This window comes from Alligator mississippiensis, chromosome 12, assembly GCF_030867095.1.
Source record: "Alligator mississippiensis isolate rAllMis1 chromosome 12, rAllMis1, whole genome shotgun sequence".
Lineage (NCBI taxonomy): Eukaryota > Metazoa > Chordata > Crocodylia > Alligatoridae > Alligator > Alligator mississippiensis.
The window spans coordinates 50,262,826-50,279,977 of NC_081835.1; the positions used below are offsets into that span (position 1 = coordinate 50,262,826).

General features: G+C 49.3%; 1 protein-coding gene across 9 annotated transcripts in view; it reads left to right on the forward strand.

The window, feature by feature from the left end:
- EXD3 (exonuclease 3'-5' domain containing 3) overlaps window positions 1–17,152 on the forward strand; it is a 457,407-nt gene that overhangs the window by 422,234 nt on the left and 18,021 nt on the right. For 8 of the 9 annotated variants that reach the window (XM_059715504.1, XM_059715505.1, XM_059715503.1 and 5 more), the window contains one exon: window positions 15,577–15,670. In XM_059715504.1, coding sequence (XP_059571487.1) covers window positions 15,577–15,670 — 94 coding nt within the window. Of the gene's footprint in view, window positions 1–14,757; window positions 14,827–15,576; window positions 15,671–17,152 lie in introns of all 9 variants that reach the window. The other variant, XM_019475746.2, reaches the window with a different exon arrangement.

Here is a 17,152-nt window from a genome sequence, read left to right on the forward strand (position 1 = left end):
ATTGCACTTGGGAATTTACTATTTATAAATTATTTTGATGTAGCAAAGATTTTCCCAAGTGAGAAACACACCAGGAAGCCAGGAACCTGCATTTTACTGCTGTAACCACAGCCAAATCAGGATCTTTTTAAAAAAAATGGAAACATTTATAGATGTTTGGGTTGGAAGGGACCTTAGCAGATCATCAAGCCTGACCCCCTGCCCTGGGCAGGAAAGAGCACTGGGGTTAGACAACCCCAGCCAGGTGTATGTCTAGCCTCCTCTTTCAGACCCCCAAGGTAGGGGAGAGCATCATCTCCTTTGGAAGCCCATTCCAGATTTTGGCAACCCTTACCATAAAGAAGTTCTTCTTGATGTCTAACCTAAATCCGCTCTCTGTTAGCTTGTAGCCATTGTTCCCAGTTACCCCAAGAGGTGCCCTGGTAAACAGGGCACCTCCTATTCCTTGCTGTCCTCCTCTGATGAATGTGTAGGGGGCCACAAGATCACCTCTCAGCCTCCTCTTGTGGAGGCTGAAGAGATCCAGGTCCCTCAGTCTCTCCTCATAGGGCTTTGCTTGCAGACCCCTAACCATATGAGTAGCCCTCCTCTGAAACCTCTTGAGGTTATCCACATCCCTCTTGAAGTGCAGTGCTCATAACTGGACATAGTATTCCAACTGCGGTCTGACCAATGCCGCATTGAGGGGAAGTATCATCTCCTTGGACCTGTTTGTCATGCACCTGCTAATGCATGATAAAGTGCAGTTAGCTTTACTGATCACTTTGTCACACTGACGACTCATGCTCATCTTGGAGTCAACAGTGACTCCAAGATCCCTTTCCGCTTCTGTGCTGCTGAGAAGGTCATCCCTCAACCTGTAAGCGTGTTGGTGATTCCTTCTCCCCAGGTGCAGCACCTAGCATTTGTCCTTATTGAACTGCATCCTATTCTGTTCCACCCACTTTTCCAAAGTGTCCAGATCCCCCTGGATTCATTTCCTACCCTCTGGTGTGTTAACTTTACCCAATAATTTGGTATCATCTGTGAATCTGGACATAGTGTTTTCCGTGCCCTCATCCAAGTCACTGATGAAGACATTGAACAGCACTGGTCCAAAGACCGAGGGTTGTGGGATTCTACTGCCCACATCTTTCCAGGTCAATATCAACCGATCCACCACCACTCTCTGGGTGCGACCCCTAAGCCAGTTTGCCACTCACCTGACCGTGTAATCATCTACATCATAGTCACTCAGTTTATCTCTAAGAATATAATGAGATACTGTATGGAAGGCCTTCTTAAAATCCATGCAGATGACATCTACCTCAGTTCCTGTGTCTAAGCACTTTGTGACCTGGTTATAAAAAGAAACAAGGTTAGTCAGGCAGGATCTACTTGCTATGAATCTGTCCTGGTGGCCCTTTAGCATTGCTTTCCCCACTGGACTCCCACAAATGTGATCCTTAATCATTTTTTCAAAGTTTTTTCCCTAGGATAGAGGTGAGACTAACTGGTCTACAGTTACCCGGATCCTCCTTCCTCCCCTTCTTGAAAATAGGGACCACATTGGTCCTTTTCCAGTCCTCTGGGACCTGACCTGAGCACCAAGAGTGCTTGAATAGCCATGCCAATGACTCTGCTATGACACCAGCCAATTCCTTCAGCACCCTTGGATGAAGATCATTTGGGCCTGCTGACTTAAACACATCCAGCCCCCCAAGTGTCTCTTCACTAAGCCAGTGCTAACAGTTGGTCGGCTGGTTCTCCCTTTATGCCTGTCTATGATCCAATTGGGAGATTTGTCCTGATCCGAGTTCAGAAATACAGAGGCAAAAAACTCATTGAAGAGCTCAGTTTTGTCCTCCCCATCTGTCACTAATTGCCCTAGTTTGTCTTATAGGGGGCGTCTGCTACCCTGCTCTTTCTTTTTGCTCCCTATACACCTGAAGAACTTTTTGTTGTCTTTAGTTTTTGTTGCCAGTCTAAGTTCCATTTCTGCTTTGGCCTTTCTGACTGCCTCCCTGCAAGTGCGGGCCAAGGAGGTATACTCTGCCTTGGTAGCTACCCGCTGTTTCCTCAGCCTGTATGCCTCTTTTTTTGCCCCAGGGCTTTCCCAGATTTCCCTGTTCTGCCAAGAGGGTTTGTTGGCCCCTTTGTCTCCTTCCGTTCCCGTAGAACTGCTCCCTCTAGGAACAACCACTCTTCCTGGACTCCCATCTCTCCAATTCTCTTGTTCTTCACTGCCTCACTAACTAATCTCCCGAGCACACTGACGTTAGCCTTTATGAAGTCTAGCACTTCTGCCCTCCTGGTTATCTTTCCCACCCTATGCTGGATAGTGAATTCAATCAAGTAATGGTCACTGTCCCCTAGATTACCTTGTGTCAGTAAAACCCCCACCAAATCATCCCCTTTAGCCAGGACCAAGTCCAGTAAGGCGTTTCCCCTACTGGGACCTTATACCTCCTGTGTTAGGTGAAGGTCCTGTATACAGGTTAAGAACCTATGTGAATGGTTGGATCTAGCTGACTGCTCCTCCCAGGAAATGTCCAGGTAGTTTAGGTCACCCATAACAACTATGTCCCTTGACTGTATGGCCACTGAGAGCTGTCTGGAGAATCCCAGGTCCAACTCCTCCTCCTGATGTGGCAGCCTGTAGTAGACCCCCACTACCAAGTCCCTTTCCCCCAACCCCCTTGCATTCTGACCCACAATACCTCAATATGCCCCTCCTCTGATCCCATCTTGATTATGGAAGATGTATATTGCTGCTTCACATAGAGAACAACACCTCCCCTTTTTCCCCCTACTCTATCTATCTGTACAGCCTATAGCCCTCAAAGTTTACTGCCCAACCATGGGTAGGGTCCCACCAAGTTTCAGGTAGCCCAACTAGATTGAAGTTTTTGTTTGCAAACAGGAGTGTGAGTTCCTCCTGCTTGTCTCCCATGCTCCTAGCATTAGTATAAATCGTTTTGTTGAAGTATGAACCACTACATCTTTCATAAAACTAAAAATCAACCCCCGAGACCTTCAACCAAGTTTTAACACTTGCAGGGGCCTTGAATTCCAGAAAGTGTAGCTGCAGTTGGGTCTTTGTTTTTCTCTCAGTCTCTCTACTTCTTGGTAGGATGCTGGGATGAAAGTCTAGGTTATGGAAAGGCTGTTCTCATGAGTCTGAGAGATGCTGTAGAGCTTACACAGACCCTGATGAGAGTCCAGCCCAGGGCATCCAAAGCATGGAGCCTTTTGAGGTTCATCTGCCCCTGGTAGGAGCAAGTTTTTATGGCCCAGACTTGTAGCACCTTTCCTGGCTGCAATATCCACCCAGGTGGTTAGTCCTCAATCCAGGTGGGAGGAGCAGTGGCAGCAGGGTCAGTCTGCACAAAATGCCACTAGCCTGGTTGCCAAATTGGCCCTGCCATTCGAAAGGAGATCTCATCCACATTCTCCAACCTGTCCAGTAACTACAGGGAAAACCCCACCATCCTGGAGTCTTCCCTTGGGTTGTGTCATGTTTACTATGCACTAAACAACAAAGACCTAGTATTCAGCTCAGTCTTGAGTCAGCTCTTGTTTTTGTAGACCTCTGCTTCATATTTGGGTACGCTTGCAACTTGATACCAGTTCTTACTGACTTCCAGGAGTTCCCAGCAGAGTTCAGTGGATGTTTCCAAGGGATCTCCATAACCACACAAGAGCAGTAATCCTATGGGGCTGCCATCCTCCCTCTGCCTCTCTCTGCCTGCCATTGCAGAGCAGCAGCAGAGCTAGGCAGGAGCAGGTTCCCCCATTCCTCCTGCCTGACTCACACTGTCGTGTCACAATCCAGTGCTGGTGACATCACACTCAACCCATGTTGTAAATGTCAGGTTGTGACATCACTAAGCTGGCTGGGCAAGAGAAGCAGGTCAAGTAGAGAGAGGGGAGTTTCTATGGGAAGAAGTCAAAAGTTGTAGGTGTCTCCAAGGCGGAAGCGGTGAGACTGTATGGGAGTCTAGAAAGCTTCAGGGGGTCAAGAGCAAAGCAGCCGTTGCTCCTCTCAGCTCCAATAGTGACTCACTCCAGTAGCGACCTTAGCTCACTCCCCTCCCTCCTGTTGCATGCACACCAGCCTGAGGGACCTGTTGCCAAAACACTCTGCACCGCAAACCTCCTACTTGGGTCATTGGATGGACTGGCACTGGTATTCCAGCTGGGGAAGGGGGAGCAGCTGGGGGAGGGGCAGTGCATAGCTCCACCTAGGCTGCATTTGACTTGGGCAGCAGGACCAGGGCCAGTCCCTGACTCCTGCAGGAAATGTCTAGGGGATCTTGAATGGGGAAAAGTGGCCAGGACTCCAGTGACCTGTGTGAGCACAAAGACATGCCAGCAATCCCACAACACCATCCTGGGTGACTGGCTCAGCACTGACCTTCAAGTCAGTCTTCAGCTGATGAGTGCTCCATGTCACTTCCTGCAGTTCTGGAAATACGAAGCTTTGGAGGTGCTTCCTATACTCTATAGGGCTTAATAATGCATCTTCTTGGATATCTGCATCTCAAGACTGACTCCCCATACAGGCATGCATCTTTACGTAGGAGGTTCTCCCAGATGGCAGAGAGCTCTTCTTAGGGCCAGATTTGAACTTTTCACCTGTCCTGCATGTCAGCTCACACAGAAGGTCCCTTTCAGGAATTGTATTCCCCTCGTTCGGGTCCCACAATCACCCAGCTTGAAAACGAGACTTCCATTTGCCTTCTCTTGGGTCACTCTTGCTGAGACAGCCTTCAGCTGCTCCTTAGGATGCTGGGTCCAGAGGAGATAGCCATTCAGCCTTTGAAGCATGCAGCAAGTGGGGACATATGCTTCATCTCTCTGGAGCAAGGGAACAAGCTCTGTGTGCACCTTGCCCTCCTCCAAATGCCCTAGCTGCCTAACTAGCATCGTCTCTACTGTGGGGTCCCTAGATTGAAGCCTTATTCAAGCTGAGGGTGTTACTGTCAGACGCAGGGCTCACCTGGCTTTGTACAGACACAGATGACAAACACAGTGTATTTTTAGATCTATTCATAGGCACTCAGGTATGACAGGATCATATGACGGGGACTTTCCAACGCCTGACAGTGCTTTAGTAACAGAGTCAGAAGAAGAGCCCAGGAGTCCTGATCCCTGTCCCTCTCCTTTACCCACTCCAGGTTTGCCTCTAGCTGCCAGCATCATTATTTCATGCTCTTCTTAACAAGCTTGTAAGCAGTCCGTTCCCTCAAATGAGTCTATGATCTGAATGAGGCTTTCCTGGCTCATGACCTAGCCCTTGTCAGGCCAGTAGGTCTTGCGTGAGACACCTGTTTGCTGTCCCTGTTGACACTGGTGCCATGCACATTACCCAGTGCCCAGTCATCCCGCCGCCTTCTTTATGCCCTAGAATTGGCTGATTCACGCAGGTGGCTGGAAGCAGGGATGCCGTGGGAAAACTTTCCTGCCATGGCTCCCGAGAGCTGAGATTGCCTCAGCCAAGGTGCAGCCAATCCCCATTTCACAGAGGGCAGAGCAGCTCTAGTCTGGGATTTACCAATGACTAAGTATGAGCTGGCAAGGGCTGCCCTAGCGTGAGAACAGGAGAGGACTCCTTGAATGTGCGTTCACCTGCAATAGAGACTCCGCAGTGACCTGGATTTCCCTGCTTCCATGTCCCAGGGCTCCCCTCTCTCTCAATCCTCTGTCCTTCATGGCCCAGCCCTGGACCTCAGGGGACTGCACAGCTTGGGCCATCTGTGTTGAGAAATGGAGATTTCCACCTCATGCTTGCCAGTGTGATGCCTGCCCCGGCTAGCAGTGCCCAGAGGTTATCCCCTGCCAGCTGCTCCTTGGCCTTCATGGAACGGGCAGGAGGTGGGGGGCATGGGAGGACACCTGATTAACACTAGTTGGGGGCAGTCTAAACAGAGACACCCTGGAGGACTGAGCCAGTCCCATTGGTGACCCCTCCAGGTCAGGGCTTAGGCATGCAGTGGCGGGGAGCTGGTTGGACTGGTATTCATGCTCTGGGGGGGAGAAAGGCACAGGGCTGGTGCTTATGCAGCTCTGCATGCACTTGAGACACCTTGTGAGAAGGAGGCAGCAAGCCACGGGCTCCTTCGCTCCTGCCCTTTCAGTGTGTGTGTGGGTGTGGGGCGTGCAGCCGGCTCTGCTGGGTGCTCTGTGCACGGCTGCTGTGGAGTCCGTGCAGAGACTCCCTCCTCTCTCCCTGAAGCAGCCGCATGCTCTAGCAGGTGTCTCCTGCTCAGGGAAGCCAGGGCACACACGCACAGACAGCTCTGAGCGACGCCCTCTCCTTCGCTGTGGCCTCACCTGAGTTGCTGCTCACCTGCCCCCCGTTCAAATGCAGCCCGTGCCCCAGCCCATTGGCTGCGGGGAGTCACACAGGCAAGCTCTTGTATTCTGCCGTTAGCTATCTCAGCCCCTCTGAATACTTTCCCATAGGAACCACAGGTCCCGTGGTAGCTGTGTCATCATCATTAAGGACTGAAGAATGTTCCCATGAAATTTGATTTTAATTATATTTCCATCACCTTTCCTGTGCCCTGGGCTTTTTTTTTTTTGCCTTTTCTTTCCCCTAATCCTAACACAACAGGTCCAGGGAAAACAGATCTCTGCAAGGAGAGAGGAATCAGTTCTTTTTCCATCACAGAGCCTTGTTCCTTCCCTGCTCCATAAAAATAAGTTAGTGAAGCTAAGAAGGCTGCTCAGGGGTGGGGCAGGCAAGGGGGGGGAGGGGAGGGGAATGGGACACTGTAAATACAGCTGCCTTCCAGCTGCAGCAGAGTGGGAGCCCTTGCTTTGAGCCCAGGTTGGCTGACCCCTTTGCAGCCAGCCTGCTGTGATCAACTTGGCAATGCAGGGAAGCAGATCGCCCCAGTCACACATTTTCTTCTGCCTTGTTTTGGCAAGACATTCAAACTAATTAATTGCAATTTTTATTACGGCTAATTGGCTTTGCAGCTGAGTGGCATATCTATCTGTTGCACCTGCCCTACACCCTCAGGAGGTTGACTGGATGCATGGGTCCTGGCAGTAATGGACTGGTGAGAGGCAGGATTTCCATGGGCAAGGGGCTTACTGGATGGGGTAGCTTTGTAACCAGAGAATATCTGGGGCAGGGTGTTTGAACTAGTCAGTAAATACTCTTCCATCAGTGGTCCGTCAGGTCCAATACCAGCCCGAGGAAGTGAGTCACCCACAGAGGCCCGGGTAGACCTGGGTTTAGGACCCAGGAGTCCTAACCCTGTGCTCTGCCCACTGGACTACACTGTCAAGTATCATGCAGAGATTTTATGTTCTTGAGACAGGCCTGGGGACAGATGACCTGTCCATATCCCAACACCAGAAACAGGAGGGCCAGCAACACCCATGCCTCTTCTCACCAGTGGGCTTCAGCCCCAGGTGCTTCTAGAAACTAGAGGGGAGTTACACCCCCATGGCCCATCCAGCCATCCTCTTGTAGAGATGATTCACAGATTCACAGAAGTTTAGGGCTGGAAGGGGCCTTGTAACATCATTCGGTCCAGCCCCCCTGCTCTGGGCAGGAAAGGCTGCTGGGGTCAAATAACTCCAGCAAGGTGTGTGTCCAGTCTCTTTTTGAAGATCTCCAGGGTAGGTGATTCATAGTAGAGAACATCAAGTGCTGGCATGAATTAAAGGATCTTTTTCTGGGCTGGGATCCAGGAGACCTGAGCTCCTCCCAAACTTTTCCCTTTTAACTTATTTCCTTTTCCCATTCTCAGGTTCAGGGCTACTACCAGGCTACCTCCTACCCCTGGAAAGCTTTCCCACAGTCACATGCTAGGTGTTGTTTCCTGTCTTTAAAACATGCCTCTCTGGGCACCTGTCCCTGCCTTATTACCCACTGTCCTTCCCTCTCCTGAGCGCTTTTTCCATGGATTGGCTTGGGTTTCCTGGTCTAATACTATCAGATCTTTGGGGCAGTGGACATATCCTTATTATGTTCGTATAGTGCAGCATGCATGTTACACTGTATGACCTAAAGCGGGGGGGCAAAATGCAGCCCATGGGCCGGATGCAGCCCGCCAGGCCATTCTATCTAGCCCATGGGGCCCCTAAAAAATTTAGAAAATTAATATTAATCTGCCCTGGGCTGCCTGTCATGTGGCCCTCAATGGCTTGCCGAAACTTAGTAAGTGGCCCTCTGCCCAAAATAATTGCCCACCCCTGGCCTAAAGGAATTATCCTGACCTGTGGAAAAGCCATACTGTTTGCTGGTCTGGCTGCTGGTGTGAGTCAGCCATCTTATTATCCCTCCTTAGGGAATAAAGAACTGTTTCTTTCTGGAACAGCCTTGTGCGGACTTTGGCACAAGCTTCTCAGAACTCCCTATGTAACAGGGAAGGGAGTTGTAAATACGTGGCCAATTCACCTTTGTCTCCCATATTGCAATCCAATAAAATTTATAAGATGCCTTCCCTGCCAGGCGTCTCAAGGTGTTCTGTGAGACACTCAAGGCAGAAAACTGGGCAACAGCACTTTCAGCTGTATTCATTTTGCAGCACTGCATATGAATTTTGCCCAAGAGAAAATTTTCTTGGCCCCTGGGGGGCAATGGTGTCCTTGATCCAGCCTTCTCCCAGCATAGGGGAGCAAAGCTGTGTGAGGGGAGTGATCCCACTTGCGGAGGCTGAAAGGGAACTGTTCTCCCTTCTCCAAGAGGAGCCAGTTAAAAGCTGAACTCCCAGTGATTTCAGAGAGGGCCAGGCTCCTATCTGCAGTGGATGGGATCCTTATTCACGTAAACCTAGCTTCACACCCAGGAGTGATGAGCAAATTAGATGGGCATGACTGGTCTGAGGAACTTCTGCTTCTCCAGAATGAAGCTGCAGTAGGTCTCCTGGAGACCCAGGATTTATCATTAGCCCTGTAGAGTTTACAAAGATCTGATCCCACACTGCTTAGGACTGCCTGAAGACTGAGCTTCAGGCAGTAAAGTCTAATACCTCCAGTCAGCCCAGAGCACTGGTTACCAGCAGTGTTTAGAAATTGGACTGGCTTCAGAGCCCTGGCACAGAAAGGAGAAACCGCATGAGGCATTTCTGCAAATTTCCATCTGCTTTGAAGTCAGAACTGGTGTCCAGTAACCAGAGAAAGAAAACTGGTGTCCAGTAACCAGAGAAAGAAAAAGTCTGGCTCCTTCCATGAGCCTCAAAAATGGCATCTGATTTACTCCAGCATTTTTCAGTGTATTTTAGAAAATATGTTCCATCTCAACCTACCTGACAACCAAAGTATTGTAAATTCCTTCCCAAGCCCTAGCAGACTTGCATCTAGAAGAAATGCAGTTATAATGAAGGAATGGTATGCAAATGAAAAGTGAGACAATCATGAGATCTAAGGTCCTTGTTTATTCAAGACAGCTAAACCCTGAGAAGACCAGATCAGATAACCTCTTTAAGTTATAATTTAACCCTGCCTTAGGTTTTGTTCCTAGGAAAATCAAAAATGACACCTCCCTTGTGGTTATCTGAAGCATGGATCTGGCTTCTCTGAGAATTCAGGTTTTCCCAAATTGGATTTCCCCCCTGACTTCCTGGTGCTTCAGAAGAGCATAATCAAGTTGTGGACAGATGTAACTTTGTTTAAAAGTGGAGCAGGAGTTTCATAGATTTCATAGACATTAGGACTGGAAGGGACCTCGTAAATTCATCGGGTCTAGCCCCCTGCTAGGATGCAATAGTGAAGTCTGAATGCTTCTATATCCCTACAAAGTGCTAAATTGCTGTAATATGAACTCTCAGTAAAATATGTTAAAGTTAAAATGGTTTTGCTACACTTATATCCTTCTAGAAGCCTGCAGATGTAACTTACTTTGCAACAGCTCCTGCCAGGAGGTATCATTCAATATTGAATGATATTGTCTATTGTCCTCACCCTTGGTCTTACTGGGCGTGTCTACTGTGGAGTTGCCTAATTATCTCTGCAGTAACCATCTCCCATCTATACATATGGCCCTATTAGGCCACAGGAAATTAATAAAACTCTGCAGCAGGATAGTACTTGTAAATACAAGTACTGTTCTACTGCAGAGTTATTTACTTCACAGCAACGCATGTATACATGCTGACCCAGGAGTAAATTGCTCCCGGTCAGCCCAGCCAGCTGGGGACCACACTTCTGGCTGCTGCCTAGCCACATGGCTTGACAGCTGCAGGAGCTTCATAGCCCAGCCAGCTCCTCCACTGCCTGATGCAGCCACCCCCTTTTTGAGCCTGGCCCCCTCCCTTGCTCCCTGCCAGCCCTGGGCTGCCTCCAAGACCCCAGACCACATTGCTGCTGCCAGCCAGAGCCTGTGCCCCCTACCAGCCTGGGGCTGGCACCTGGCCAGCTGTGGCTGGAGCCTGGAGCTCCCCTTGGCTGCTGCAGGAGACCAGAGCAGGGCAGGAGCAGCCCTGGCCTGAACTGCTCCTCCCAGGCTATATTTGCTGCTGTCCCAGGCACACATGTAGATGCTGTGCCCAGGAGCAATCTGCAGTGTATTCAGTTGCATTAATTGCACTTGTAGACACACCACTTAGTCACTAATTGCAGCCTTTGATATAGATTTGCAGCAAGCTTCCCCTAGCAGCTCAGAACTGGACCCAGATTTTTCTCCTATTGGGAATAATGGTTACACTAAGCTCTGGGGGTCTCTGTGCATTTGCTGATACCTTGTGATGAACTAAGAAATATGGACTGAAGGAAAGATTTTCAATAGCACCAAACAAAGTGCCTCAGGGGCATAAGTTCCATTTTCAGGAGAATCCTCAACATTTTGAGCTTGAAAATCAGTAGGATTTAAACCCAGAATGTTTCACTCACATTTGCAAAAGGGGCTTCATCTCTTGAGTGCCTGGGGTGGTTTTGAAAATCTCACTGTCTGTCTTGCTGGCTGTCATTTGCTTGTTTCTCTCTCAGAGGTTGTGTTACACATAGCCTGGCAGTGCTTAGTCAGAGCAGATGGTGGGGATTTCTTTAGTCCCTTGTATTCTGAATCAGGTTACTTAGGTTTCCTCTTTTTACTACCTCTGTCCCCGTCCCCCCCCCCCCTTGCCAATCCAGCCCTCATTACCAAGGAAAGGCTTATGTCCAAAAAGAAGGTTTTCCTGAATGCTAAATGGGTCGAGCTTGGACCCAGCCCAATTCCATTAGTGTGAAGTTGCACAGCTCAGATTCTGCCCCTGACAATGTCCCGCACCACAAGCACTCAGGCTCTGTCATCTGCAGAGTCCTGGAGGGTAGCTGGGTCACAGATGGAGAGGCAGGCGCTGAAGCACTGTGACTGGAACTGACCCCCTCAAGCTCTTAAGCACCTTTGCCATCCACCGCAAAGGGCATTCAAATTTGGTTGCTGCTGGCTGCCAAACCAGTCTGGTCTGATCCACAGTGCTAAGTCTCCTGAAGCAGGCAGAGGAGGAGGGGGTTGATTTTTATGGTATTCAGGGCATCCTTCATTCTGCAAAAGAGACACAAAGGGCTGGGAGGAAGTGGCTGAGCAGAAAACACAGAGAGTTTGCGGCAGTGCATGGAAAGTAACTTCTCTGAACAGCACTTGTCCTTGATTGCATAGCAATCGCAGAGGCTTTCACTTACCCACCATCTCCGGTGGTACTGGAGGCACCGCTTCAGAGAGCGGAAGATAGATACGGCCTGAGTCATGAACAGGCTGGGGCTTATGACTGAACTTCTCAGAGTGCCCGGCTGCCTGAGGATGGCTGTACCACATCACAGCGGGTGCCTGGGCAATGATTACACGTTCTTTTTCTATCAGATCATTGTTCCAGTTCCCCCTTATTCACCCGGTTGAGTAGAAGGGGAGTCATTGCCCCATCTTATGATAGCTCTGCTACTTTGCATTGAGGCCTACACAGGCACTTCAGAAGAGCTAAAGGCCTGATCCACAACCCATTGGAATCAATGGGAAAATGCTCTCTGGCTTCAACAGAGCAAATCCCTGAATGGCAGCTCCTTACATTTAAAAGGTATGCACTTGTCTGGTTACACCCTTCAGGTGCTGCTTATTTAAAGGGTCTTGCCAAGTTGAAACCTTGTCCTTTTTCTTTTAAATAGGAATTTCAAGGTATTCTGGGTTTCCAGGCATTTCAGCTGAGCCCACCTCCCAAATGTTGCAGGCTTAGTCACAATTTCTCAGGTTTTCAAAGGTCCTTCTCTTCCTTGTATGAAAGACCCGCAAACAATAAGGAGACTGCCCAGGCCAGGGTGAGCACTGGACCTGACCAGACAGAGTACCACAAAAGGACATGTCTACAGCATCCCCTGCTGTGCCCAGGCAGATGGACCACCAGGCAGCATGCCCTGCCTGCCCACTGTTGCTTCACACATGCCAGTGCCTGAAAATAGGACAACATAGGCATAGAATCATAGAAGTCGGGTCAGAAGGGACCTTGTAGATCTTCAAGTCCAACCCCCTGCCTAGGCAGAAGAGAAACTGGGCTCAAGTGACCCCAGCCAGGTAGGCATCGAGCCGCTTCTTAAAGACTCCCAGGGTAGGAGCCAGCACCACTTCCCTTGGAAGTTGGTTCCAGATCCTAGCCGCCCTAACTGTGAAGTAGTTCCTACGGATGTCTAATCTGAACCTCCTCTCCAACAACTTGTGGCTGTTATTCCTTGTTATCCTGGGGGGCGCTGGGGGAAACAAGGTCTCCCCCAAACCCTTCTGGTCCCCCCTAGTGAGTTTATAGACGGTCACAAGGTCCCCCCTCAGCCTTCTCTTGTGAAGGCTGAACAGGTTCATGTCCCATAGCCTCTCATTGTAGGGTCTGCCCTGCTGTCCCCGGATCATGTGGGTGGCCCTCCTCTGGACCCTCTCAATGCTGTCCACATCCCTCTTGAAGTAGGGCGCCCAGAACTGGATACAGTACTTCAGCTGTGGTTTGACCAGTGTCGCGTAGAGGGGGAGGATCACCTCCTTGGCCCTACTTGAGATGCACCTGTGGATGCACGATAGGGTCCGGTTAGCCCTGCCGACCGTGACCTCGCATTGTCGGCCCATGTTCATCTTGGAGTCAATGATGACTCCAAGATCCCTTTCTGCCTCCGTGCTCTCAAGAAGGGAGTTTCCCATCTTATAAGTGTGTTGCCGGTTACTACTGCCCAAGTGCAGCACCCTGCACTTGTCCGCATTGAAACACATCCTGTTTTTGTCAGCCCACCCTTGCAACCTATCCAGGTCTTTCTGCAGTCTTTCCCTCCCTGCTAGCGTGCCCACCTCACCCCAAATTTTGGTATCATCACCAAATTTGAACAGGTTGCTTTTCACCCCATCGTCCAAATCGCTGATAAAGAAATTGAACAGCGTGGGCCCAAGGACCAAGCCCTGGGGGACTCCGCTGCCCACTTCCCCCCAGGTCAAATATGACCCGTCCACCACCACCCTCTGAGTACGACCCTTCAGCCAGTTAGCAATCCATCTGACCGTGTAGGCATCAGTGCCACAGTTGCCTAGTCTTTTAACGAGGATGGGGTGAGAGACAGTGTCAAAGGACTTGCTTAAGTCCAGAAAGACTACATCCATGGCGACACCTGCATCCAATGCTTTTGTGACCTGATCATAAAAGGCAATCAGGTTGGTCTGACATGACCTGCCCCTAATGAAACCGTGCTGGTTGCCCCTCATCATCACCCCTGATGCTGGCCCATCACAGATGTGCTCCTTGATGATCTTCTCAAAGAGTTTCCCCAAGATTGAGGTAAGACTGACAGGCCTATAGTTGCCTGGGTCCTCCCTCCTCCCTTTTCATAAAGATGGGGACTACATTTTTGTCATATTGGAGCAATGCTGAGCATATGCCCAGTGCCACTCTCAGACACTCTGCCTTGGGCATGCTTATTAGCTCAGAGCCTCATTTCTGGGATTTACAACATAGGGAGGGGACATGTGAGCATGATGTGCTTGATTCCTTTGCATGCTGAGGCATTTTATACGTGCACTAACTGCACGAGGTGAAATCCTGGCCCCCGTGAATTTTCAGCTAACTTCATTGGGATCAGGGGAGTTTTATCCACAGGCTCAACCCACTGAGAATAGGGAGAATACATCATTATTCTCTCATTGCAGGACTAGTAATCTGGATCTCAGTTTTCCAAAACAACTAGGGATTCAAGGGACTTCAGTTTTTAGGTGTCCAAGAGCAGGTGCCTTAAAGAGGCCTGATTTTCAGAGAGGCAGCAGGCATCACTTTTTGAAAATCGGCTCCCTTTAAGTCATGTCCAGTTGAGCCCCCAGTTTATGCACAATTTAGGATAAATAAAAAATGGTCCCAGCTAAGTGCAACTTTTAAGCCAAAAGTGTCCCTTTAAAAACCCCTCATTACCCCTGCAAGCTTTTCAGCGCTGTACACTGTTTATACAAATCAGAGTGAGTCTCAAGGCTGTAACTCGGTCTCTTGGGGTCCTGCTGACATTTACAGATAGTCTCAGCTTCTGCCATTTTATGGCACCATCTAGATCCCAGCTGAGTGAGATACACCAGTGGGTAACCAAGCAGCAGGTATCTGTCTTTCCAGTGCTGTGCTGGGTCTGAGCAGGCTAGCCATGAAAGGCTAACAGTATTCATTTCTTTGGGGGTAGGGGGTATTCCTAGAGAGCGCTGCTGGATTTTCTCTGTTAAATTATGGTCTCGTAATGAATAAGCTTTATTATGGGCTTTTAATGGGCATCTCAATTAACATTGTTCTTTATGGGAGCATTACACAATACAGCTGGGCACAGCTATTTTTTTCTCTCTAGACTTTGACCCAGAGTTCAAGCCACAATCCAGCTTTGCCAAGGAGTGGATCAGAAGCAGTGAGGGACGAGGTAGGGGAAGAGCCCCTCACCCAGCACCACCTTCCCAGTAGATACATGCATCCCAGTCTTCTGCCTGAGCTGGCTGGAGCTGAGGAAGCTAAGGCAGGCCCCTTCACTGCCTGAGGCTGTTCTGTCAAATGAGTCAAGAGCTCAGATGCCAGCTGCTCAGCCAGGCATGGAGCTTGGTGCATCACGCCCCCGAGGGACCCACTGATGGGAAGCAGAATGGGGACAAGGCAGTGTGTCGCTGTAGTCCCGATGCCTGACTGCAACTCAGCTCTTTCCCTGATTCTGGTCTGGGGGGTCCTGAGGAAGAGGCTGTCAGTCACAGGACCAACAGAGGCACCATAACTGACTCTAAATATGGACTCTGCCTGAGAAATACCTCTGATCAGCAGGCTGATAGCACCCCCCCAGCTGTGTGGTCAGTGGGGACAGAGATGACTTAGGGCTGCAGTGCATTTTCTCATAACTTTTATTATTATCCTTGTGACACAGCATAGACCTAGGTGTCAGAAAATCGGTTCTCTCAGATCTACTCCAGGTCTCTCACAGCCTCATCTTGACCTCAATGACTCATGCCTTTCTGTACCTCTCTTTCCCCATCTGATGCTGCTGACCCACATCTGAGGAGAGTTATGAGGTGAAATCATTAGCCTAAAAATGCGCTGGGATGCCTGGCCAAATAGTGTGGCAGAAGGGCAGAGGGCTTAGGTACTGCCAGCTAACTAATATCTGCCTCTCTTTTCTGTTTTTCAGGTGTGCAACTGTGACAAATACATGAAGATCTCCAAAGAGAAAATGAGGCAATTGATGCAACTGGGTGGATATTTAACTGAGGGAGATGATGCAGGTAAGAGAGTGAGCACCTCAGGAGTTAATGCAGCCTGGTCTAGCATTTGTATTTTCTCACCTGAGGAGGTGACCCAGTCCCGCTGTTAACAGATTGTGGTCCTGAACTGGGATTCCCTTATCACTCTGCCTTCAGGATTCACAGTAGCTGCAAAGGACCTGAACTTTAGAGTATCTCAGCATTATTGAGATGTATGGGCCAAAACCTTAACCGGTGTAAATGGAGATTCATCAGCTTCTTTCAGTGATGTTACTGTTCACCAGTGGAGAATCCCACTCTAATTAGAGAAAGTGGATTTTGCTGAAAATGGATGTTTTATAGCAGCTTGTCATGGGATTTAATAGTCCTTTGTTCTTCAGTGGAAAAACAAGTTACATCATTTGGACCCACAGAGCCATCTCGGTGCGTAGATTGGATTTAGACACATGGGTGTAGTAGGTGAATTCAGTGCTGTGTTGCAATTACTCTTCCCCCTCTGGCTGTAGCTTGAATCCTGCCTTGTCCCAGCTATTTCCATGTGGCATGGGATCTCAAGGGTTTTAGTAATGGCTGCTCTTAAAGGAGATTATATGTACTGTTACACTCCCTAAAATATAACGACAGCTGCAAGAATTACTGTGGGGATTTCCAAGGGAAGTTAGGTGCCCTGTTTTAGGTAAGTGGGTGCTGGGAGCTAACAGCTATCCCCATTTGGAAGAGCTGAGCCCCATACAACAGTCTGCCCACTACTAGAGGCAGGGTCTGATCCCCCCCTCACCTGCACCTTGCACAGTTATCTGCCAGTGCAGCAAGTAAAACACTCTCCTTGCATCAGCCTGGGGGCATCTTACTTCAACTTTGCATTGATGCAGATGATTGCATGAGGAGGAATGGGGAATAAAGCTCCCCAGCAGTGAAGCTTATTTCCCTGCACTAGGTTTGCTAAGGATTCATGTTCCAGCCAAAGCCCATCTGAACTTGCAAAACATGGACCCACAGAGAAGAAAATTCAGAATCTCTCAGCAGAGTCAAGAGAGTCTCCCTTAGTAGCGTCATTCAGAAAAATGCGTCTGCTGTCCAGTGTGAGGTTGCTTTGTCATGTACACAGTAGGCTGTTTTGAATGCCGGGCATGATGAGTTATCAGCAGAGGCACAAGTCACAGCCTGAGGACTTTCCCACCTAACTGACTCCTTGTACATGGTGTTAACCACAAACTCCTGAGTGGCTTCTCATTGGTAGGACCTGCTAAGGCACATGATCAAACCCTTGCCTCCATGGTTACTACTAAACTAGGTCAGATTGCAGTCTGAGCTATTACATTCTGCCTACCTAGCAATGCTCTTGCAGACACAGCTGGGTGAGGCATTCTCCACTCCCTGCCTTAAACTGCTCAGCACTGATGTTGTTTACAGCTTCATGCTTCACCCCAGATGTAGCTGCATTTCAGTGCTGAGTGACACGTACTTTGTGCATACAGTTTGTGATGAGAAGCAGTGTGATCC